The sequence below is a fragment of the Ornithorhynchus anatinus genome, chromosome X1, assembly GCF_004115215.2.
Source record: "Ornithorhynchus anatinus isolate Pmale09 chromosome X1, mOrnAna1.pri.v4, whole genome shotgun sequence".
In the NCBI taxonomy this organism is placed as follows: Eukaryota; Metazoa; Chordata; class Mammalia; order Monotremata; family Ornithorhynchidae; genus Ornithorhynchus; species Ornithorhynchus anatinus.
In genome coordinates, this window is record NC_041749.1 from 31,508,520 (window position 1) to 31,534,597 (window position 26,078).

The 26,078-nt window shown below is 42.0% G+C and overlaps 1 protein-coding gene and 1 long non-coding RNA gene across 5 annotated transcripts in view; one reads left to right on the forward strand and one right to left on the reverse strand.

Moving 5' to 3' along the window:
* Positions 1-26,078, reverse strand: part of GRIA1 (glutamate ionotropic receptor AMPA type subunit 1) — a 229,561-nt gene that overhangs the window by 57,126 nt on the left and 146,357 nt on the right. For all 3 annotated transcript variants that reach the window (XM_001509619.4, XM_001509656.4, XM_007655322.4), the window contains exons 8-11: positions 24,219-24,323; positions 19,668-19,778; positions 18,412-18,618; positions 14,226-14,596 (exon numbers count right to left, since the gene is read on the reverse strand). In XM_001509619.4, coding sequence (XP_001509669.1) covers positions 14,226-14,596; positions 18,412-18,618; positions 19,668-19,778; positions 24,219-24,323 — 794 coding nt within the window. The remainder of the gene's footprint in view (positions 1-14,225; positions 14,597-18,411; positions 18,619-19,667; positions 19,779-24,218; positions 24,324-26,078) is intronic.
* The window catches only part of LOC114806615, a 100,240-nt gene that overhangs the window by 53,703 nt on the left and 20,459 nt on the right, over positions 1-26,078 (forward strand). The window contains exons 5-6 of one of the 2 annotated variants that reach the window (XR_003754666.2): positions 15,209-15,302; positions 20,090-20,149. The exons of the other annotated variant lie outside the window; for it this stretch is intronic. This is a non-coding gene — a long non-coding RNA (uncharacterized LOC114806615). Of the gene's footprint in view, positions 1-15,208; positions 15,303-20,089; positions 20,150-26,078 lie in introns of those variants that run through there. 2 annotated transcript variants of the gene reach the window in all.

A 26,078-nucleotide genomic window follows, 5' to 3' on the forward strand; every position in this document is an offset into this window, starting at 1 on the left:
TTTTGAGGCTTCAGGTAATATTTCCCAGCCCTGACACTGCTTTAACATTGTCTCAGACTCACCGTATGCCTCAAGCCAGTGTTGAAAAATTGTCCCTACAACTTGATTGAAGTGACATTTTGGCCTAAGATGAATGGAAGTTAAAAGGATATCTTCACTTGAATAAATAATCTTCTTACTGTCTTGTTACATAAAAAATAGGCCATTTCAACAGCTCATGGAATGATACTGAGATGATTTTCAAACACTCTTTGTACTAGCCATCTTATTTTCTCCTTTAACAGTCCTGGCTGCACAATGCTCTCACCTACAACATATCTCACCCTTAAACTGGGCTTAGATCTGAGCTCTGCTTTCTCAGTGTGGAAGTGAGTGGGTCCCAGTCCGACAATCACCTTCAGTGTGAGGCTCAATTCACTAAAATCTGTCCTTTCCTCTCCATTTGAACTTCTACTACTCTAATCCAAGCATTTATCCTACTGCATCAGCCTTCTCCTGTCTCCTGTCTCTTTCCACTTCAGTCCATATTTCACTCTGCTGCTCAGATCATTTTTCTACAAAAAGTCATGCCTGAAAGACCATCACTCTTCCCACCCTCAAAGTCGTATAAAATCAAATTTTCCCACATGAGGCCTTCCCTGACCTCTGCCTTCTGTATCACCCTTGCAATGGGATTTATACCCTTTATTCACCCCACTCTCAGCCCCACAGCACCTATGTACATATCCATAAATTATTTTGACATCTGATGTCCCCCACCCACCTCTCTAGACTTTAAACTAGTTGAAGGAACACGTATACCACCACCATTATATTATACTCTCCCAAGAGCTTAGCACAGTACTCTGCACACAGAAAGTGCTCAATAAATACAATTGATTGACTGAGGATGCATGGTTTAGTGAAGAGCAGGGCTGAGAGTCAGTGGACTTCAGTTATAATAATGGTTCTACCTTTGGCCTATTGTGAAATCTTACACAAGTCACTTCACCTGATTTGGTCTCAGTGTCCCCATTAGCAAAATGAGGATAATACTACCTCCTCCCTATGTCACTGGGATGTTTTGTAGATACAATGAGACGAAGACACATTGGAAACACAAAAGCACTGTACAAATACAAGACAAATACAAGTGCTACTGAGTTTCTGGAATGTATAAAGAATGAGTCATGGGCAACTAGATATTTTTCTCCCTAGATCAGTTCAGTCAAGAAGAAAAAGGAGAAGACTGACTCTCCAACCCAGATGTGTGCCTTTTCTAGCTGGGCTGTCGCATGTGGCAACTGGACTCCTCCCCTTCCAGCCTGTGGTTCCTTTTGTTTCACATGCACAAAAAGAATCCTCCCGGAAGCAATGTCCTAAGCCAAGGGGATTCCCTGGCTGGAGTTCAGCACCTCTTTCTAATCTGCACCCAACGTTATATCCTGGGAGTGCACACTGCCCTTATTTCTCTCAGTTTCCTTCTTGGTGGACAGTGAGAAAAGGGACCGGAAGTCCAGGATTAACAACTGAAATTCCACTCATGAAGCTGATTTCAGCAGATGCAGCTATATGGAAAAGTCATAAAGCTTTCCTCACAGTGGCACCAGGAGGAAGATGCATATACATATTATTTTAATGGTATTTGTTAAGTGCTGACTATGTGTCACGCGCTCTACTAAGCACTGGGGTAGCTACAAGATAATTAGATTGGATGGACACAGCCCACATCCCACATGTGCCTCAGTCAGTCTTAATCTCCATTTTACAGATAAGGTAACTGAGGCACAAAGAAGTTCAGCAACTTGCCAAGGTCACACAACAAGCAAGTAGCTGAGCCGGAACTAGAACCCAAATCCTTTGACTCCTGGGCCCGGGCTCTTTCCACTAGGTCACACTGGGACATTTCAACTGGTTTCTTCATTCTGCTCAACAAGAAATATCAGACTATTTACACCGTTTCTGCCGCCTCCTACATTCACATCAATAATAATAATAATCGTGGCACCTTTTAAGTGCTTACTATTTGTCAATCAATCAATATCATTTATTGATTGCTTACCTTGTTTAGCACTGTATTAAGTGCTGGGGTTGACACAAGATAATTAGGTTGGACACAGTCTCTGTCCCACATGGGGCTCACAGTCTAGGGCGATAGGAGAACAGGCATTTAGTCCCCATTTTGCAGATGAGGAATCTAAAGCCCAGAAAAGTGAAGTGAGTTGCCCAAGGTCACACAGCAGACAAGTGGCCCTCTCCTGAGTTACCCAGTAAAACTGCTGAATATATTTCCAGAACAAATTTATTGCTATTCAGTCCATTAGCCTGCCCTGATGAAACTCACCCTCTTTACTCAACGCATTTCCTCAGTCTTCTCCAATATCAGAAATAAACTGAGCATCTCTGGATCCAGATTTTACGGTGTGGGTCAAATTGCCATTGAAGGGGATGGAAGCAAACGTAAAAGTGTCCCAGGGCAAGAAACGCTGGCAATACCACAGTTTCAAAACAGCACCTGCAGCTTCCTAGCTTCTCCCTAAAGTTCTGCCCTTCCTTTTGATCAGCACCTCGACAGTGTGGTCCCAAAGGGATGTGATGGAGCTACACCTTTATGCTTGCTCTCACGTGTCTGAACAGATAATGCTAAAAACTCCGAGGGGCGTTTTTCCCCCTCTCCAAGACCTGGTGCCAGTGTAGAACTCAGTAAAAGAGAAGATTAAATCCGGTTGAGTTTCCTTCCAAAATTTGAATGAAAAGACGTACCTCTCCCGCCCCAACATTTTTGGCCAGTCGCTTCGGCCAGCCACCAGGAGATAAATCAGCAAGCTGCAGCTGTGGATGTCAGCTCCCTAAGTACCATCTGATTTGGGGAACCTAACACCCTGCCAAAGGGGTATCCAGACGGTGCACAGATGATACCTTATCACCAATAAACATGATGTATGGCGGTCAGGAGATGTTTAGCCAGCAGCCAAAGTTCTCTTTGATGGCAACCTGAAACCTGATTCACAGGTCCCCATTTTAGATTGCTGTCCCTGGGGTGGCTACAGAAAGCATTCTGCATCAGCCAGTCACCGTGGCATAAAGAGGCGCACCAGCTATAGAGTGGCACTCAACTCTGCATCTGACCCATCCTCTGCCAAAATATGCTTTGCACTCTGACTTCTGATTAGGTCCACAGCCCCCATATACCGCTGAGGTGCATGTTATATGTTATAGGAACTGTGCAGATGAGCTGGACTTTTCTCATGCCAGTGCAGTTCCCTGAGGGCAAGTCAGGCCCTTGGGGTTCTTGTGTTTATTCTTCCAGACCCTATTTAACCGACTGGAGTAAAAATGGTCTGAATACTTCCTTGTGGTCTGAAAGAGTTAATACAGCTGCTGGAAATGCCTAATTTACCCTTTGAGTAGCTAAGACATCAACCAATCAATCATATTTTTTGAGTGCCTACTGTGTGCAGAGCACTCTTCTAAGCACTTAGGAGAGTACAATATAACAGCATAACAGACACATTCCCTGCCCTTAATAAACTTATAGTCTAGACGGAGGCATCTAGAAAATCTAATTCAGCAAGTGTCCCTGGTGTGCATGACACTGCATAAGACATAAACATTGTTGTTTCCATAATAACTGAAGACAAAAATTGAAGTTTAATGCCTCTGAGAGCACACTGACTGTACCAGCATGGCCTAGTGGAAAGAACATGGGCCTGGGAATCAGAGGACCTGAGTTCAAATTCTGACTCCACCACTTCCCTGCTGTTTAACCTTGGGAAAGTCCCTTAGCTTATCTGGGTCTCAGTTTCCTCATCTGTAAAATGGGTATTCTTCCTGATTTTAAAAAAATTATTATTATTTAAATGGCATTTGTTAAGCACCTTCTATGTGCCAAACACTGTACTAAGCAAGTCCGTATCCCACATGAGACTCACAATTTTAATCTCCATTTTACAGATGAGGTAACTGAGGCTCAGAGAAGTAAAGCAACTTGCCCAATTTCACACAGCAGACAATTGGCAGAGCTGGAATTAGAACCCAGGTCCTCTGACTCCCAGGCCTGTGATCTTTCCACTAGGTCATTCTGCATTTCCTGTTCTCTCTCCTACTTAGAATGTGAGCCCCATGTGTGTCAGGAAATGCGCCTGATGTGATTAACTTCTACCCCAGCACCTAAAAGTTCTTGGCAGAGAGTAGCTGCTTAAATACTATTACTACTATTATTATCATTATCTGAGGATAACAAGGTTCACATGCCTATCCCAGGAATGAAGGCATGACTCTATTCCACAAGAACCCCAGTATTTCCCATTGAAATTCACATGAGACAGGTTATAGCTATAAGAGAGCAACAAACCTCTTTCTCCTCTAGTGGTACAAGTGAAACCCTGTCTACAACTCACCTGATGCTACAGTACCAATATCTTCAAATTCTTAACACAACACAAAGCCTTGGACATAATGACAGATAGGTGTGAACTATGTCTCGGCCAAAATTACATGATGTCCAATCACAAAATGAGAAAGAAGCTCTTGCCAACTACTAATATCCTTGGACCCATACATTCATAGGAAAGAAAGAACCACAGCCACTGAGTTAAGAATTTTGGAAACATTGATATCCTTTCTTAAATCTGCCCTATTCTGCCCTAGTTGCAAAAATCTAATCTGTGATCCCAATTAGCTCTCACCTGTATCTAGATTATGCTCTTTCTTGGATCTTAACTCATTTCTTATCTCTCCCTGTTTCTGTTTAACAAAAATGCAAGAGTTAAAAGAACTTCCCTTTTTCCTTATCTTGATCATTTTAGTCACTCCTCCTTCCTCAAAAACACCATTTTGGGCCTAGAAGCTTGTATTTCCTTAATTTCACTTCATCTTTTATTTCTTTCTGGATACCTCATTTTCCTCATATTCCATGAATCAAAAGCTAAGTTTATAGTCCCATTAGGAGATGTCTTCAGATAGATAGGAAAATGAAAATAAAAAGAAACTTTCCATGCCAGGTGGAAAGAATGACCAAAAAAATAGGGAAAAAAAATTCTCAAACTCTCTGGAAAACTTGGAAGAAAAGCATTTTTTCCATTCCTCTGATCATTGTTCTATCCCAAGCAAACAAGACTTCTCTGCAATGCTGTCATACATCTCCTTTATGAGGAGAGTACCAGCAGAATCAAAGGATGGCTTCAGAAATTCTTAAAGACTAAAATAATATCTCCTCCAGAAGGCCACCACCCTTTGCAAAAGTCTCTGGAGATACCCCAATTCTCTTTTCTCTGCCCCCAGGCCTTAAATATAATTCTGAAAAGGAACATGATGAAGTAAAAAGGCATTCAGCATTTCACTTGAAAAAGGAAAAAAAAAACCTTTTTTGTTATAAAATCCAAGGAGATCTAGCAACATCAAAGCAACATTACATATAGTTTTATGGTTAATTGGCTAAATTCATTTTTTTCAAAGAGTTTGAGATTGATTTCTACTGGAAACTGGGAAAAAAAAATCAGCTCCCTGACCCTTTTCTCAATCTGGTTTCAGAAAAATCACTTCTCCCAACTAAACTGTTCAGCTGTTGGAGCAATCTAGAAAAGCAGAGAAGGAGCATTTTATTTTTCACTTGGTGAAGGACAGAACAGCTCACCAAGACATAAAAAAAGAGTTTGCACTTGAGTATTCAGGAAATGATTTTATCTATTGGGATTTTTTTAAAACTCTTTTAAACACACTATCTGCAATTTTCAGGACCTTGTAAAAGTTTTATTCCTTTTCATGTTTTTATGGTCTGTGAAGCAGTTTAACATTATAGCTCAGGCTTCCGGCTTTATCATTTGTTTTCTGGACAACGCAGGTTAAATGTAAATAGGCATTTAGCTGGCAAAGCAGATGATGGGGATATTTTGGTTCAGGGTCATCTTTGTAGTGTAGCCATTCTTGCTGTCTCAACTTAATTTCACATCAGTCCTGGGGGGAAGAATCACTGCCCACCTCAGCGGTACTTTCACTGCAACAGCTATTGAATAAAGTCAAGCCCCATTATGCAACACCCATCTTTAAGGGCATATTTTGAATCGATGAGTAAGTAATGTCATTAATCATGGTTTACATAAATAAAGCCCTCTGCACAGAGCTGAGCACATATCCCTTGGTCTGTACCTAATGAGGGTTTCTGTTTCATCATTTCAAGATTTTTGCTTTTTTTTATCCTTGGATATTTATTCACACCCTTCCTCTGCTTTCCTCTTTCCCACTGTATGAGGAAATGGAATAGCTCCCAGTCTCCTGGGAGGAAGGGTGTGTTGTACCACAGCTGCCCACTCTGTTACAAGAGGTGGGCTCTGATGCCCCTTATATCTTCTCTCTCAATATCAGAAGATAAAGGAAATGATGTTTGAAGAGAGATGTCAGAAATGACATGGAATTTGAGCAATCGAGATGGCAGATGTTATGGTCCAGAGGAAGGCTGAAAGGAATGATGACGGAGGGAAGTGGCAGAAGAGATAGCCTGAGAAGGAAGCTGAAACTAAAGATACTAGTTCTTTGGCAGTGCCAGGGTTCTCAGAGGAGAGTTTGATAGCTGGCCTCACTCAGACACTTATCTAGCATGATTAGAACCAAGCCTTACCTCCTTGTAGACTCTATGGCCCTGTGTTCCCTAGAGGTGAAAATACGCTGGAATTGTTTGGAGAGCAATCCCGATAAAACAAGAAGCCCCAGTATGGCTCTTCTGATATGAATGATTTAAAAAGGGCCTTTCCTCACTCCCCACCCCCACCCTGACCCTCAACCTGGCATCAGTCTTCCCTCCACTGCGAGTCAGGAGAGGGGATGGCATGACTAAGAGGAGGGGCTCAGGAACATGGACAGCCATGACTACAATCACCACCAGGCCTGTCACTCACCCCAGGTGGTGGTTGGTGAAGCTATGGTCTGGGGTAGCCAATGGCAGATGGCAGCTAGCTAAGTCCCTCCATTTTCATTTCTGTCTCTCTTCTTACCCCTCTCCTTCTACGTCTCCATCTACCTATCAGTCTACCCTTATTTTTAGGTCTCTCCCATGATTGCTTTTCTATCCTCCCCCACCTTTTCCTGTCCTTTTGATCCTGCCCCCACTCAATTGTGCATACCCTAAAATAGTCGATTTAGGAATGACCTATCAACAATACAAAAATCCCATCTGACTCTTGCATGGCTCCTGAATCATGCTTGCAGAAGACACTTCACTGTGAACAGATCTCAAGTTATTGAAGGGACTGCAACCTACAAACCTCATCCAAATGCGAAGCAACAGACCTGTAGGATACAGGTTTTAATTCTGTATGAAAATTGAAATTATAATAAGGCCTAGGAATTTTAGGACAAAAGGTGTCTCCTGCCTAAGGGAGAAAGGTCCATTCTTAACATTTCCACCTATGGGTGTACACTTAGCCCATTTGCAAACCACTTTCTGCTTAAAAAAAAGTAGGGAGGTAAATGGGAGGATTGGGGTTCTAATGCCAGCTCATTCACTTCTCTGCTGTGTGACCTTTGTCATGGCACTTCACTTCTCAGTGATCTCATCTGTAAAATGGGAATTAAGACTGTAAGCTCCATGTAGGATATGGACTGTGTCCTACCTAATTATCTTGAATCTTCCCCAGTGTTTAGCACTTGTGCCTGGCACATAGTAAACACTTAACAAATAACATTTTTAGAAAAAGCCAACATTGTTCTTTCAAGACACCACTGGAGACAAGTGCTTTCTTTAAAATTTTTGTTTGGTACAACGTCTACTCAAATATATTAGACCAGGGCTAATTCTGAGGTAATAATAGTAATAACAATAACAATCATAATAATAGTATTTGTTAAACGCTTACTAGTGCCAAGCACTGTTCTAAGCACTGGGGTAGATACAAGGTAATCAGGTTGTCCCCTTGGGGGCTCAAAGTCTTAATTCCCATTTTGCAGATGAGGTAACAGAGAAGTGAAGTGACTTGCCTAAAGACACACTGATGACAAGTTGCGAAGCTGGGGTTAGAACCCACAGCCTCTGACTCTCAAGCCCGTGCTCTTTCCACTAAGCCACGCTGCTTCAAAATAGTAGGTTGGTAGTGATGGGATGGGAACCCAACCCAATGGGGAGATTGGAGTCTAAATCCAGCACCTTAGACTGCTCAGCCATGCTAGTTATAGATATGGAGTTAGCAAAGTCCAGCCAAAGCTGGTCAGTCAATCGTAGTGAGTGCTTTCTTTGTGCAGAGAACTGTACTAAGTGCTTGGGAGAATATAACAAACACATTCTCTGCCCACAGTGAGCTTACACATTTATAATTTCACAGGCTAATTTCACAGGCTCCAAACCACTGCCTATCTTTCAAAGAGAGACAGTAGAAAAAGAGTAGGATGCCAGCTGTAGGGCATGGGGAGGCGGAGAATCAGGGACTTCTCCATTTGGATAACCAAACCAATACCTGATCAGGCATTGAAAAAGAAGGACCCAGAGGAGGCTTAAATATAAAGGTAGGAAGGAAACACTTCCTTTCCTTTCTTTTCACCACACAGAGTTCAGGGAGCAGAGAGCCTGAGGGAAATCACTTTAGGGGAAACAGTCTGGCAAGAAGCCCTTGGAAAGAGAAAACTTTAATCCAGAAAGGGGAACTTCAGGGCATGTGGAAATCTGCTGAGTAACTATTCTGAAATCCCAAGACTATTCAACTCCAATTTAGATTATGTCTAGAGGTGGGTAAGCTTGTTTCTTGAAGCTGGATTTTATTGTATGCTCATTTTGTCCATGTATGGTGGATTGCTGATAGTTAATTTCTCTTCTCTACCTATGATGTTTCCTTATCTTCCAAGTGAGCAGTAGTAGTTATATTATTGATTAAACTCTTTCTCTGTGCAGTATTGTGTACTGTACTAAGCTCTGGGAATTAGACACGGACACTGTCTTTCTAGGGGTTCACAATCTATGAATCTCCCAGTGCTCTGCACATAGTAAGCACTCAATAAATACCAGTGATTGATTGATATGCCTTATATGCCTTTAAAAAGAAATCTATGGGTGTATCAAGTTGTGGTCTTGTGTTTCTCTGTCTCCTCTCTGTTGGTCAAGGGGACAGAAGGCCAGAAGATCAAGCTGCTAAATTTTAACCATTGAACTGGACTAAACAAACTGATCACCAACTACTCTCCACCCAATTTGGGGGCAGTATTCAAGAGGTTAGCAATGGATGTCTAGTAATTTTGGGGTGCTCTCTTTCCATAAAACTGAACTGGAGGCTGGGGGTTTTAGAGAAAACTTTGATTACCATAATTACTTGCATTTTTTGAGTATCTATCTCCCTCCTCTGTGTAGAGCACGGTACTAGGCCCTTGGGACCAAACCCTAAAACTAGAAACAGTCCCTGCTCTCTAGGCAGGGTATGGAGAAGCAGCATGGTGCAGTAGAGAAGGTCATGAGTTCTAATTCTGATTCCCTCACTTGTCTGCTGTGTGACCTTGGGCAAGTCACTTAGCTTCTCTGTGCCTCAGTTACCTCATTTGTAAAATGGGACTGGGGCTGTTTCCAACCCTATTTCCTTGAATCCACCCCACCGCTTAGTATAGTTCCTGGCACATAGTAAGCACTTAACAAATACCATAATTATAATTATTATTATTATTAGGAAAGGCTTGGGTTTTTCAGGCTAAAGGCAGGCGAGGCACTTATGGAGGAAAGTCCTCAAGCAGGGGTGACACCTCAAAAAAACCCCAAGGGTAAAGGCTTGAACCAACTCCCTTAGTCTAATCATTTTTATCAGTCTAATCATTTTTAGTGACAAAAAACCCTCTTCTTTGACTAATCTGATCTATAATATTGATTGAGGAGCTACAGTGTGCACAGCACTGTACTAAACACCCAAGAGAATACAACAAAGTAAAGTAGATTCCTGTCCTTGAGGAGGTTATAACTTAGAGGGTCAGACAGACACTAAAATAACTTACAGATAGGAGAAAGTAAAGGGGGATAGGTATGTAAAGCTAAATAACAAGGTAACCCAGGACCTATTGCTCAATATCTTCCTAGGTCTGACAAACTAAAGTTTCACAGACAGCTAATTATCCACTGTCATGACTGAGATGAAATGGCACAGACCACTTCATCCTTACACTGAGGCGTTCATGATCTCAGATGGGAGAGAAGACAGTTATGGACTAAAGAACCAGCCTCTCTCTGGCCTACATGTGTGGATCGAACAGAAAAAGAAGGTAGTGGATTTGTAGTTCTCTCCCATCAAGACCCGGGGTTTGAGCCTGAAAGCTGTCTCCAAGACTGGAGCTAGACAGAGTTAAATGTCAAATGGGTTATCCTGATAATGGTTATGTAGTGGATCTTCAGTCAGAGTTGCAAGAATTAGAGATTCAAACCGACTGAAGCTTGGTCTGCAAGGGGTAAACCGAAGAACCAAAGTCTCAGGTCACAGCCAGTATGGAAGCAAAAATCCTAATTAGTCAGTCAGTCAGTCATTGTATTTATTGAGGGCTTACCGTGTGCAGAACACTGTACTAAGCATTGGGCAACAATATGCAGGCAGGAATTAGACACAGTCCCTGTCTTTTGTGGAGTTCAAGGTTTAAGCCTTATGTGACAATTCCCTTGAGGTCTTTTTTTTAATGGCATTGTTAATTGCTTACTGTGTTCCAGGCATTGTACTAAGAACTGGGGCAGATACAAGCTAATGAAGTTGGACACAGTCCATGTCCCACATAGGGCTCACGATCTTAATACCCATTTTATAGATGAGGTAATAGAGGCACAGAGAAGTTAAGTGAGTTGCCCAAGATCACACAGCAGACAAGAGGTGGATCCAGTAATAGAACTCAGATCCTTCTGACTCCCAGACCTGTTCTCTCCACTAGGCCACACTGCTTCTTTAGGTCTGTAAGAGCCCTGGGTATCCCCAACCCACAGCGAGAGGTGTAGCCCCAAAACTGTTACAGGTTTTTTAAAAAAGTGTTTTAGGAAGACGTTCTGGCGGCACATGGAAGCATAATTCTGGCCGATGGGCTATTTACCTCAAACCTCCATCCTGGGAGGGAGGAGAGGGTCAGCCAGTGATTACTGAGGCAATCCCTTCTAAATCTTCTTGTTAGGCACCTCCAAAGAGGGCTCAGAATGTGTTTGTTACATCAAAAGAGATTCAGTGGGCTGAGTGCTCTGGAGGCTTTTGTTACCCAGCTGTTCACATCTAATGAATGTTTTGCTCAAAAACAGAAGAGTCACGAATTTACTTTCGTTTAATAAAAGCATCTAATCACCCACCCAGGCTCAAGAAGTTTTCTTTGTATTTGTGCTAATCTGTCCTCACGGCCCATTTCCAAAGATACTCCTTTGTATGTGAATACAATTGGCATTGGCATCCCCTTCCCAAGGATCACAATTCTCTTTTCCTTTCTTGAAATCCTATCATTCCCAGACCTCCACTGGAGGCCGGTGGGTGCTCAGGAATTCATTCATTCAACTCAATCATATTTATTAGGTGCTTACTCTGTGCAGAGCACTGTACTAGGCTCTTGAAGATCAGGAAATTGGATTTATTTATGTAGATTAGACTGTAAACCCATCAAAGGGCAGGGACTGTCTCTATCTGTTGCTGATTTGTACATTCCAAGTGCTTAGTACAGTGCTCTGCACATGGTAAGCACTCAATAAATACTATTGAATGAATTTATGTATTTATGTATGTATCTGTAATTTATGTGAATGTCTGTCTCCCCCTCTAGATTGTAAGCTTCTTGTGGGCAGGGAACGTACTTATCAGTGCTATATTACACTCTCCCAAATATTCAGTACAGTGCTGTATACACAATAGGCACTGAACAAATACAATTAATTGGACCTAGTTTTAAAGCAGGAAATTTTCAGAAAAAAATATGAAATTCAATGAAAGAGCATAGCCAGTTTGAAGTCCCACCAAGAAATGCCCCTGAAAGATCTGTGGCAATCTTGGCTATTTTTATGTCACTTCTGGCTTTCTGAGCCATTTGCAATAATTATCACTAGACTTTTCCCTCTTCTGCATACTCCCCTAAGAAAGAAAAGAAAACACATTTATGATCAGGTATAGTCTACACCAATCAGACTATCTCCTGATTTCCAAATGGCAAATCCTTCCCTCATCTTCCTCAAAAATCACCCTTCTGCCCTTGAGTTTTTAAAAGATATTTATGCAGCCTTCAGCACATTAAATTATTCTTCTTTCCCATTCCTAAAATAAAATGTCTCCAGAATAAAATTAGGTCATAAATTAGAAGGAGCTGAGAAAAACCTTTTCTTCAGTCAGTAAATAAGCCCTTAAGCAAAAAAAAACTCCCAAAACCAAAAAAATCAACCGATGTAAATAATATTAGTTCTTCTTGTGATTGCCATATTTCCCTTTCTTTCTATCTTCTTTCTCTCCCACCACTTAGTATAGTGCTTAGCACATAGTATGTGCTTAACAAATACCAAACTTCATTATTTCCAGCACATACCTCCTTTCAAAGCAAGGCTCTCATAGTCTTTAAGCAGTCTGTTGATTTGATTTACTTATAGTACCTTATACTTGAACAGCTAAATGAAAAAAAATTCTTATATTTAAAACTAATAAATGAATTCATATTGTAAGGGATAATACACAGTTGCATAAATCATTCGTTACTAAAGCAATTGTAAGTGTATGTTATCAGAAAACAAATTTTTCTGCAAATAAAGGAAAAATTTTTTCTGCAAATACAATAAAGATAATGCTGTAATTTTCTGTAATAATCCATTCATAAAATTTCCTAAAAGTTTGATGAAAAATTCTCTTGAGCCTACAAATTTTGGCAACACTTTGGCCAGCTTTTCTGAGTCCACAGGAATCTGATTGTTTGGTTCCAGACTTTCAAACAAGATATAATTTCAATGGTGAATCATGAGAGTTTCTAAAGGAAAATATCCCCTGGAGAAGGATATTCCTGGAGAAGGATACTGCTAATTCCATGTCACTATCTTTTCTATACTCATGAACCCTGGACCACAGAATGAACACTTAATACACATACCACATCCCTTCAAGGAGAAATGCTATTTGTTCATTTTCTCGTCCTAATGTAAGTCAGGTAAACCTACTGGAAAGTGATTAATAAAGGTCTGGACACAGTCCCACATGGGGCTCACAGGCTCAATCCCTATTTTATAGATGAGATAACTGAGGCACAGAGAAGTGACCTGCCCAAGGTCATGCAGCAGACAAGTGGTGGAGCCGGAAGTAGAACCCAAGACCTGTTGACTCCCAGGCCTGTTCTCTATCCACTACGCCAAGCTGCTTCCTATGGTCAGTGGCCCGGGATCATTTTCTAGTGAGCTGCTGAAACTTCAGAAGTCAGAATCTATAATAATAATGATGGCATTTGTTAAGTGCTTACTATGTGCAAAGCACTGTTCTATGCACTGGGGAGGTTACAAGGTGATCAGCTTGTCCCACGTGGGGCTCACAGTCTTTATCCCCATTTTACAGATGGGGTAACAGGCACAGAGAGGTTAAGTGACTTGCCCAAAGGCACACACTTGACAAGTGGCTGAGCTGGGATTTGAACCCACGACCTCCGACTCCCAAGCCTGTGCTCCTTCCACTAAGCCATGCTGCTTCTCTAACTAGCACTGCTAGTTATTAATTATCTAGCACTTCTATAACTGGCAATTGGCCCATAATGGCTTTCCTTCGTGGACAGAGATTTGGGGATAACTGGAGAGCCACATAGTGGTTCTGTGGGGTTATCTGAGGAATTGGCGTGTATATCTTAGGGGCTCTATTCTCACCCTCTAATGAGTAATGTCACTTAAGGTTGCCCAGTCACAGTGTCCCAGATTTCTGAGTGTGGGCTTGGGGTGTTTCCAGATCTTCCTTATAAGAGAGGGTGATGGCATCTCTACACTGTGAGCTCGTTGTGGGAAGGTATTGTCACTGTTTATTGTTGTACTGTACTTTCCCAAGTGTTTACTATAGTGCTCTAAACACGGTAAGCACTTAATAAATATGATTGAATAAATGACAGAATGAATAAGGGTAGCAGTCAAAGCATTTGCAATTCCGAGAGGTAGAAGCATTCTACAATCATCAGAGAAGGAACTATGGCTAAAGGGAGGAAAGCACAGTGGTGAAATCAAATGGGGCACATACTAGAAAATTGAATTAAAAGAAAAATAGAACATTTGATTTTCAGCAATTCCATCACCCGTTAAGGAAACAATGCACAAGAAGATAACCAACCTGGGTGAAATATCACATCCTTGCTGCATAAAGGCTCCGAGGGAGAACCAGAGGCTGTTAAATATCCCAAACTCGTTAGACTGGTCACTGGATGTTTGATCGCGTCCTTCCTCGAATTCCTCAGTGTGCCACTCGTAGGGGCTAAAGCGACTGACCAAGAAGAGGACCACACTCACGCCAATGTAGGCAAACACAATGCACATCCAGATTTCATATGCCAAGGGATCAAGGAAGGAAAACACTCCTGGCTTGGACTTCTGTGGTTTCTTGATCATGATGGAGATGCCCAAACTCATGAATGGCTTGGAGAAGTCGATGACCTCTTCTCGGACTAGCGTGATTGTTAGTGGGGCAACAGCTACATCCGCTCTCTGGAAGGAAATACAATAAAAGAAGAGTGGCTGGATTCCATGTTCACTCATTTTTGTGTTCATAGCTGTTGTTGCTATTGTATTTTATGGAACGGTTTTGCTAAAGGCCATCCCAACGCAATGTGACATTCAGGCATTTTGCTAAACACGCACAAATAGACTCAAGGCCAGATTTTACGACAGCTTTGCAAAAAAGTTGAAAGCAGGGTACGGCCCGTATGAAATTCCATCAGTCTGCAAATTGCACACTGACTGGAACATATTGACCAAAGCCACTGCCTCTCAATTTATCCTTGATCACACTTTCTTAAAGCTTTTCTTCTAGGATGAATGAGTACCCGCGTTTGGCTGAAACAAACCCATACTGAAATACGGAGTACCACAGAAATTGACCTAAGGGGAAAGAAAAAAAGGGCTAATTTGATTTCATTTCTGTGAACACTCCTGGCATGGGAGCACATGCTAATTTCAAAGCTGTTTTCTCTGTTCCTACCCAGTAGATCAAATGTCAACCCTGACCCTTCATTTCCCATCATATCCAAATATAGTTTCTTATTAAAAAGGCAGCCTGATTCCTTTCTGATAAATTGACTTTTTGACTGCTTCATCTAGGGATGTCAAAATCCACAGCTACCATGATGAAGGCACAAACTAAATGGAATGAGGCTTCTCTGGACAGATGGCCAACTATTTCAATTCAAAATTGGTGAGACATGACTGTGTCCTATTCATATGTTTTAATTCCATTTTACCAACTCAATGATAGTCACTCATTCATTCAATCATATTTTTTGGGTGCTTACTGTATGCAGAGCTCTTTACTAAGCACTTGGGAGAGTACATTATAACAGTCACATTCCTTGCCCCAAACCGAGCTTACAGTTTATAGAGATATGAACCTTTGATAGGCTAGACACTGGGGCAATGGAGACTCTCACTGTATCTCTGATAGCTGTTGAAGTTCATTGTTTTAGAAGATTGCTTTGTTTTGTCTTAGTTCCCTCATCTGTAAAATGGAATTAAGACTATGAGCCTCGTGGATGATGTCCCACCTGATTAACTTGTATCTACCCAAGTGCTTAGTACAGTGCCTGGCACGTAGTAAGCATTTAAAGAATACCTTTTAAAAAAAAGAAAGAGAATCCAATGAAGTGAGACTGACTTGAACTAACCCAGTGGGTTTACTAGGTACTGTTCATGTGAAGAAGTTTGAACCTGAATGACTTAAATTTACCCTAATGAGGAAAAAAACCAAAAAACCCCTCTTTATTTCAATGAATTCCAAAGTCAGTTGCAAATTGAGTAGTGATGAACAGTATATAATTACTTGATATTGTTAATGGGTTTTATTTACGTTAAATTGTGAGGTAGGTGGAAATTATTTTACTCCTCAAATGGAGAGACGGGTGGTGAAGCAAGGGCAGAGTATAGGGTAACACTGTGGAATAATCTTCCCAAAGTCACCCAGGAATTTAATGAATGAAGGGGAAGTGTGGCTGTCTCACATTCCTATTTGTCAGGGATAAATAAATGATAATTGGTGGCATGCTGATTTCCATCATTTTACTCCCCAAGACCCGGCTAAGGGCAGAACAGGCTGGTGAAAAAACAAAATCCATGGCCTGGTTAGTTTCTGGATCATCTCTGCAAAGCAGATTAATGGTAGCAAAATTGGCATTAGGCCTGTCTCCCTTACGGACTAGCAAACAAAAAGGGCACTAGATTCGAGGATCCAGCCAGGATGTCCCTGTGAGAAGTCTTGCAGTCGCTAAACATAAGAGCCAAGTTTCTGCTTCCACAAAGCCAATGGTCTAAAGCAGGCTACCTCAATCAAGAGAGACTGTGCACTCCATTCTGCCATAATGTGTATTTGCTCCACGTTTTGGTTAGTGTGTAATTAGGGAATTAGTGAATGCTCTTCTGATAATGTGATCCATTTTGGATTCAGTGCAACACGATACTGGAACAAAAAAATGACTGGGTGCACACATGAGCTCTTCAGTGAGTGTTTTCCTTAACATGAGGTTTTATGAGAACACAACCCCTGTTGAACTGGAGGCATGGGAGAACTTGGCCTAATGAATAAAGCACAGGCCTGGGAGTCAGAGGACTTGGGTTCCAATCTCTCCTCTGCCACTTGTCTGATGTGAGATCTTGGGCAAGTAACGTAACTCCCAGGCCTGTGATCTTTTCACTAGGCCAAAGTGTTCCCAGATAAAGATAATGGGTCCCTCAATTCAAAAATCTCAGTGCTTCAAGCATTTGATATCTGTTAACCACCTTTCCTCCCTTTCTCAGCAACCTACAATAAATGTGCTTCCTCTATGAGCCCAGGCCCAATTCCATGGACATAGGGTACAGATTCATGGATTATAGATTTTTCCCTTCCTCATTTTCATACCTCCTGTCTAAATACAAAGGAAATCCCTCTCCTACCCTCAACTAAAAAAAACAAAAAACAGCAATTTCAGAAGCAGCAGCTTGATTGATCTTTGTGAAAGTAGGGGTCCTGGCTTTTGGACTGGATGGCAAAGAGTCCAGCTCATGGTGGATACTTGCTAAATGTGGTATCTGTTAAGTACTTACTATGTGACACACATTGTACTAAGGACTGGGATAGGATTGTCTCTATTGCTGTATTATACTTTGCAAACAATACAGTGCTCTGCACACAGTAAGCGTTCAATATATATGAATGAATAAGTGAATACAAGTTAATCAAGTCAAACACAGTTCCTGTCCCATGTGGGGCTCACATGCTAAGTGGGAGGAAGAATGGGTATTAATCCCCATTTTACAGATAAGGAAGTTGAGGCAAAGAGAAGTTAAGTAACTTGCCCAAGGTCACCCAGGAGGCAAATAGCAGAGCCAGGATTAGAACTCAGGTCCTCTGACCCCAGGTCTCTACTCTTTCCACTAGGCCATGCTGCTTCCCCAGTGCCCATTAAATTTATAATTTTTACCATTTTTGAATGTTTCTTTAAAACACCTGCCATTGGAAATCCATGTGACATGCCTTCCTTGATCTTTTTTCTCCTGAAAAAAGGAGCTACACTACACATAAATCAATATTGAAATGAGTGTTGAAGAAAAGGAAAGGTCAGATTAATTGCCATGGGCATGACCTTAAAGCTGTACTGTGGTCTCCATGGAAACTAGCCCCAATAATTTAGCAGTCGCAATGCGTGAACCAGGACAACCACGCTGCATCAACACAAGCATTCAGAATGAGAGGAGGGGGAAGGAAATCTCTGCAACATTCCAGCAGAATTGCATCCTCTTCTGCAGGGCTCTCCCACGTCTAAATGCCAAGCAGAAAGATGCCTGCAGGTGCCATCAGCAGACCTGATGAGGACTCCATGAGAGCAGGGACAGAGGAGCTTGTGGGGGCAGAGGGGTAGTTAAGGAACATTCAAAAGCTGAATCTTAGGGAGCATATGGAGCATCGAGCCACAGGTAGGAGCTTTCATGCCATGGGCAATGGTAAACGTTGCTAGGGCCTTTTTCCTGTTTTTTTTATGGTATTTGTTAAGCACTTACTGTGTGTCAAACACTGTTCTAAGCATGGGGGTAGTACAAGTGAATTAGGTCAAACACAGTCCCTGGCCCACTTGGGGCTCACAGTCTAAGTAGCACTGAGACACAGAGAAGTTAGGTGACTTGCCCAAGATCACACAGCAAGCATTTGGAAGAACTGGGATTAGAATCTAGGCCCTCTGACTCTTACGCTCATGCTCTTTCTACTGGGCCATGCTGCTTCTCATTTCATCCTAATCCCTCTCCCTTGGAATGTCTCTGTTCAGAAATGAACTTACTCCATAGACCAGCTCTCCCACCATGCCATTCCACGCCTTGGATTCAGGGTCTCGGGCTCCATACTTTCCATCACTGACAATCTCCAGACGGTAGGAATAGCCCACATGCTTGGCGATCTCAGCTGCGAGCTCGACGCAGTAGCCCTCGTATCTCTCGTTACCCTCGAATTGATTGGCGTTTTTCTTTAACATCACATAAGGGTCTTCCTGATGGGAGGAGAGAACATATTACCAGCCCATCTGGGGAAGTGAACAAGTATTTTCTAAGCACCCAAGTGTGTGTAGCATTGTGCTAGATATTTAGGATCCATGACAGTTAAGAGAATCCTTGGCTTCAAGGGAAGACAACCAAATAGATACATTTGATAGTCAATCCAAAAGATAGAAAAATAAATAATCCACACATATATGCATAAAGAAATATAATAATTGTAAGACAATTATCAATTCCTGTTCTCTCCTCCATATCTGGAGGAGTGCTAGAATGTAAGATCCTTGAGGGCAGGGATCATGTCTACCAGCTCTGTTGTACAGTTCTCTCCTAAGCGCTTAGTACAGTGCTCTGCACAGAGTAAGCACTTAATAAATACCATTGATTGATTGCTAGCAAAACAGCAGGAGCTAGATGATGAAAATCATGTTTAGGGGGAGGGGACAGTTTTTCCTCATGTGTAAAGACTGGGCAGATAGCAAGAGCTACAGAGGGATTCCAGGACTGTTCTCTGCAAATTTTCAGTATATCCCTCTCCTCTATCACGTTACAGTGGTGTAGAATCGGGATGATTGACGCTCCTGGAGGATAATCCATTTTGGTCCCCTCTGGATGAAATACTGTGATAACTTGCCTGACAGTAGGAAGCTAAGAATTTCATCCTGGATATTGATTCATTAATCAACTTTACCATCACCATGTGAATAGGGACTAACAGGCCAGGATTATTATCATCTGTTCTTCAGAGCTGAGAAAACAGGCACTGAGCGGTTAAGTGGATTGCAAAACATACCTTAGGAATTCAGCAGGAGACCCAGAAAAGGGTCCCAGAAATCCCAAGGGCATCATTTGGGTGCCTTGTACATGTGCACAATAGGCCATGCTTAGAACATGCAAAACACAAGGAAGAGTAAATGGAAGGATGCAGTAAAATCAAAATTGCCCCAGATAGTGAAGGAGAAATAGGATGGTTGGAAAGGAGCAACATGGAAGAGAAAGGAAAAGAAGTTGAAGGAAAGAGCCAGACAGAAACAGTAATACTTACTAGGATAGTTGTAACTATGTAAGTCCTATTCTGGACACTGGAGTTATCAAAACCAGTCTGAGTGTCTATAGCAGCTGGAACGAATTTATCATCTTCATTCCAATAGCCAATCTATTAATGAGAACAAAGGCTAAGAAAGATATAGAGACTCTGATTTCTCTGGCTCAGGCCCTTGCTTGTTAGATTTCAGTTCAGCATGAGAGAGAAAAAATTGGACAGTTATTTCCAACTGACTTCATCCATACTATTGAAGCTCAAAGAGGTTCTCCAATACTTTAAATGCCCTAAACTTGTCTGACATACAGGTGCAGAAAATAAACTGAAAATATGGAAAATATATTTTCAATTCAAATTCATTCGTGCCAATGCATTTTCTAAGTAATAAGCACTGCTGTTCTAATAAATCCTTACTTGTTATGCAGGACACAGGGATAAGGGTGAACAAAGGCTGACAGATAAGGACATGGATATATAGAAGAGGTAAGACGACCTGGTCTTGAAGAATACATGTTAGCCAGATCACAAATTGTCTCAGGCCAGACTTTCCCCACCCCTTCAGGGTCATTTAGAATATTCTGGGAGGGCACTGGTATTCTTTTTCTTTTCTTTCTTTAATGGTATTTGTTAAGTGTTTATTATGTGCCAGGCACTGTTCCAAGCCCTGGGGTAGATACAAGCTAATCACCTTGGACACCATCATTGTCCCACATTGGGCACATAGTCTTAATCCCCATTTTACAGATGAGGTAAATGAGGCACAGAGAAGTGAAGAGGTCACACAGCAGACAAGAGGTAGAGCTGGGATTAGGACCCAGGACCTCTGACTCCCAGGCCAGATGTCTTTCTACTTGGCCATGTTGCTGCTCAATAGGGCTTCTGGCCAATAGGATAAAGAAAACAACACCTGCGGGGTGCAGAGCTGAGCGATGTCTTTCTACTTGGCCATGTTGCTGCTCAATAGGGCTTCTGGCCAATAGGATAAAGAAAACAACACCTGTGGGGTGCAGAGCTGAGCTGAGCCCTACTTGGGATAGAACTGAGGAAGTTGAGGAGTTTGGTGTTAGCTGGGAACTATGCTTCAGGCCTGACTCCTTTCTCTGGGGTCCTCTCAAAATGATCCCCATGTGGTATTTATCTCCAACCAAGCTAAATCTGGAATAAAAATAAAGTTTTGGATGGGTTAATTTGGTCATGAGCATCACTGGTGTGTGATTTTAATCTAAGCTAGGCTTTTCAGTTTCCCCAAGCACGTGGTATAACCTCAATCAATCAATTGTATTTATTGAGCACTTACTGTGAGCAGAACACTGTACTAAGGACTTGGAAGAGTACAATATAACACAGTTGGTTAACATGTTCCCTTCCAACAAAGAGCTAATCATATTCCTAGGTTAAAAGATGGTTTTAGGCCTTCAAAAGCTGTGAAGACTATCTTGCAAAACTCTCCTTTTGTATTCTGTTGTGATCTTTTCATTTATGTGATTAATTAAACCCTGATTTTGATTTTGCCTGGTTTGGGAATTTGGTTCAGTCCTAGCCAAATTGTTGTATGGTACTACTGTTGTCTCGTACTCTCCCAAGTGCTTCTTACAGTGATCTGCACACAGTAAGCACCGAATAAATATGACTGACTGACTGAATGGCTCTTGGGTCCTATATGAAACTTTTAGTTGGACCTGGATGGACAGCCCAATTCCATATCTTTCTTTGGTGGCTCTAAGTACAGGATGAGTGTTTTCAGTCCAGGTTTATGAATATACAGCAATGTGGACCCAAATTTCATCCAATGAAGGGAAACTCCTTTTTAGTCTAACATGTGACCTCCACATGACATTAAGCCTAAACAGGATCTCCCACCTGATCTACAGCAACCCAGACTGAACACTTCACTATTCTATCACCAACATACTCACTGTACCATAATCTCATCTATCTCACCACAGATTACTTGCCCACATCCTGCCTCTGGCCTGGAACTCCTTCCTCTTTCATATCTAACAGACCATCACCCTCCCTACCTTCAAAGCCTTATTAAAGTCACATCTGCTCCAAGAGGCCTTCCCTGATTAAGCCCAAATTTCCACTATTCACTCTTCCTTCTGCATCTCTTAAGAATTTAGAAGCACTTGATAGTCGCCCCACCCTGAACTCCACAGCAAACTTGAATCTACTGACAAAGAAAACTCCTCTAGATGGCCTTCCCTAATTAATCTCTTATCTTCCCACTCTGTTCCCACCTCCCTACTGCCACTAGATTGTAAACTCATTGTGTGCAGGGAATGTGCCTGTTTACTGATATAGTGCACTTTCCCAAGTGCTTAGTACAGGGGTCTGCACACGGTAAGCACTCAATAAATACGACTGACTGACTTCTGTGCACATCTGCATATTCTCCCATGTCCCCATCTAAGATTTATTTCAATGTCCATTTCCCCTTCTAGTAAGTAAGCTCCTTGTGGGCAGGGATCATGTCTACCAACTTGACTGTATTATACTCTCCCAAATACTTAGTACAGTGCTTGGCACCTAGTAAGCTCTCAGGAAATAAATAATGAAGTTTAGGGTAATAATGAAGCTTATTGGGCATTTGCCTGACCCATCATATATTTATAAAACAGGCCTTAGGATGATTTAGAGAAGCAGTATGGCGTAGTGGATAGAGCACAGCCATGGGAGTAAGAAGGTCATGAGTGCTAAGCCCAGCTCTGCCTCTTGTCTGCTGTGTGATCTTGGATAAGTCACTTCACTTCTCTGTGCCTCAGTTATCTCATCTGTAAAATGGGGATTGAGACTGTGAGCCCCATGTAGGACAGGGACTGTGTCCAACCCGATTTGCTTGTATCCACCCCAATGCTTATACATGGCCTGGCACATAGTAAGTGCTAAACAAATCCCATAATTATTATTATGATTTTTTATAGACATTCTTAACTACTTAGAAAGCCAGTGTTATCTCCGGTTTAGAGAAAAGGAACTGAAGAAGAATGACTGCCTCGCCTACTGTAGCACAGTGCAACAGTAGCACAGTCCAGGGATTTCCAGTCTGTAGCTGAGGAAATGTTTATGCTATGGTCTGATTCCATTTTACACCCAAAGTGACAAACTATTCCCCAAGCCACATGCGCTTTCTGAACATGACAAACATCTATCCTTTGTCACACATAATGATGAATGCTGGCTTACCCCAAGGACAGTAGCTATGAAATATCACCTGAGGGCAAAAAGCAGTTCCTTGGACTGTGAGCTACTCCCTGACACCTGGGGGGAACAATTCAGGAAACTATTTCTTACCCTCTGCAATCTGTTTACTTTAGTGGTCCTTGAGGAGGCTGCTGCAATATTTGTTTTCATTGTGGAGAATGGGTTATTACTGCTTCCCCTGCCTGACCAAAGATGATCTATTGGGAAAACACCCAGATGCTTCCTGCCTTTTTTCAGCTGGCTGAGAAGGCAACATGCCAAGTCTGGTTCATTCCCCTCAAGAGAGAACAGTGAAATTTGTCTCTAGAAAGAGTCTGAATGTTGAGAGCTTCAAAATCCTGGCCCATTGGTGGGCTCAGTTGTCAGCCTCCATAGGGAGATCTAAATACAAAGGATTGGCATATCAATTTGGCCCCTATGGGTAAAACAGATCAGCACCCCTAAAACCATTTCCTCAGGGCTGGGGAATTTTCTCTTCAGTTCATGCTGGCCTACAAAATCTAGGGTGAAATTCTGCCACTGAAAATGGGATATTGGAATCACTAATCACTGGAATCCCTCTACTGGCCCAAGAGACTGTTCCTTAGAAGCTGGAAAATCTTCTATAAATAACCCCCAATACAGCTGTGGATGAGGGCACAGTTTGGACACTCTGACTTACATTTGGGCAAGCAGCATGGACTAGTGGAAAGAGCACAGGTGTGCGAGTCAGAAGACCTGGTTTCTAATCCAGGCTCTGCCACTTTTCTACTATGTGACCTTGGAGAAATCACTAAATTTCTCTGGGCCTCAGTTTCTTTATCTGTAAAATGGAGATTCAATACCTGTCCTACCGCTCAGAATATGAGCCGCATGTGGGACAGAGGCTGCATACAACCTGATTAACTTGTATCTATCCCATTGTTTGGAATGGTGCTTGATACACAGTGAGCACTTAACAAATACCATAATTATTAATTATTATTGTGTGGACATTAGGTCTAGACAGCAGAGCAAACCCCTCCCATCAGATGCTGAGAGCTATATAGACTATGACTAATGAACTCATACTGGGATAATTTCCCATTCCAATATCATTCACGTTGGAGGTAAATTTTATTCTCTGAAACTATCATCTTAAGTACTTTCAACCCTAAAGGTCAGGGAAGGAAGCATAAGCATGATACCAGTTGCTTGAATCATAAATAGGATTATTTCTCCAGATTCCTACCTCTTTCCCCACAGGGCAAGAGGACAGAGTTTGCTTGAAGGCACTACATTTCTTAAAGTTTTCTTTCAGCACTCCCTCAAGAAGAAAGCTAGACTAGGAATAACAATCCAGAAGAGACTGGAGGGATAGATGTCCCTTACCTTCCGAATGCCATCAGCTTTCATTTCAATCACATGGAGGGTGTAGTTGGTCCGTCGTCCTTTCTCGTTAAACTGCACATTTCCAGTTAAACCTTCAAACCGCACCTAACAGAACAAAACACATGGAATCATGTAGAGAAGAAGCAGAATGTAATATGACATTTCAAGTTGAGGTCATTCCTGCCCATCAAAATAAAGATTCAGTGACACACGGGTAGGACACGATAGAATTCAACACAGAAAAAGATGTTGAAGACTGAACTCTCCATTTGCAGTAATAAGGCTAAAACCTTTTCATTCTCTGACTCCTTCTGACACTCCCAAGAACGCATCCCTTATGCCCCACCACTTCTGGTCACTAAACAAAGTGTAACAGGATTTCCATGCTTTTGAGGAGAGAGCAGAGGTGGCTGCTCAACTCCTTTTATATTGGAAAGTCTGGTTTTCAGCTGGTCTGTCACGGCATTGATCCTACAGTGGATTCATTTATATCCAGTATTTTTATTTTTGAATGCCCAGAAACTGGACAAGTTCTGCAAATTTCCTCAAACAACCTTGTCTTGCTTATCCTTATGGCATCCTTACTTGTGTGCCATGATGTCAATTAGATTTCATCTGTTACTTCCACCCCAATCTAAGCAAGAGTGGTTGTCATAATAATGATAACAATAATAGTAATAATAATAATTGGGTTATTTGTTAAGCACTTTCAATGTGTTATGTGTTAAGTACTATAGTAGATATAAGATAACCAGCTCAGACACAGTCCCTGTCCCACATGGGACTCACTGTCTAAGTAACAGGGAGAACAGGTACTGAATCTCCATTTTACAGATAAGGAAACTGAAGCCCAGAGAGGTTAAGTGACTTGCCTGAGATCACACAACAGGCAAGTGGTGGAGCCAGGATTAAAACCCAGGCCCTCTAACTCCCAAGCCTGTGCTCTTTCCACTAGCTGTTCTATTTATTAATATCACCAAGAATGGACAGAAGTACAACCTCTAATTGTTTGCACAAGTTAAATGCCACTGTCACAGAAGCAGTGTGGCTCAGTGGAAAAAGCCCGGGTTTGGGAGTCAGAGTCAGAGGTCATGGGTTCAACTACCGGCTCTGCCACTTGTCAGCTGTGTGACTGTGGGCAAGTCACTTCACTTCTCTGGGCCTCAGTGACCTCATCTGTAAAATGGGGATTAACTGTGAGCCTCACGTGGGACAACCTGATTACCCTGTATCTACCCCAGTGCTTAGAACAGTGCTCTGCACATAGTAAGTGCTTAACAAATACCAACTGGCTGTCAAATTTAATATTCTCAGTAGTTATTTTTTATTTTAATGAAAACGGGAGGTTTGGCAAAGGGGTGTCTGGTATTCCTTAGTGCAGGCAGTGGCCACTCTAGGAGAGGAGAGTTGCTAACAGAGCAGGCAGGAAATGAGGTGACAAGTAGTAAGAAGGAAAGATGAGTAAAGAGACTAGTAAAGAAGAGATGATGATTTTGAAGAAGGAAATTCTGCTGAAAATCATGCTGATACCTCAACTACCAAACATCTGTTTATGCCTGTTCACCTTCAGATTTTGATATTCACTCAGACCTTCCATCTGCCCCCAACAGGGGATCATGACCCCGTGTGAGAAATGCTGTATCTGCACCCAAAGGAATGGTAGCAATTCGGTCACTTGAAAAATGAGTCAATTCAGTCTTATCCAAGGCCAGGCTCTCTGAATCACATCAGCGCAGGCTGCAAAGCTGAACTCTGGGTGAGGTTTCTCTGAAATGGATCCATCTGTAAGCCAAGCTATTGAGTTTCTCACGCAGTGCAACTGACTCACTATTGCTGAGGCTTTGTAATAATACTGGGGGT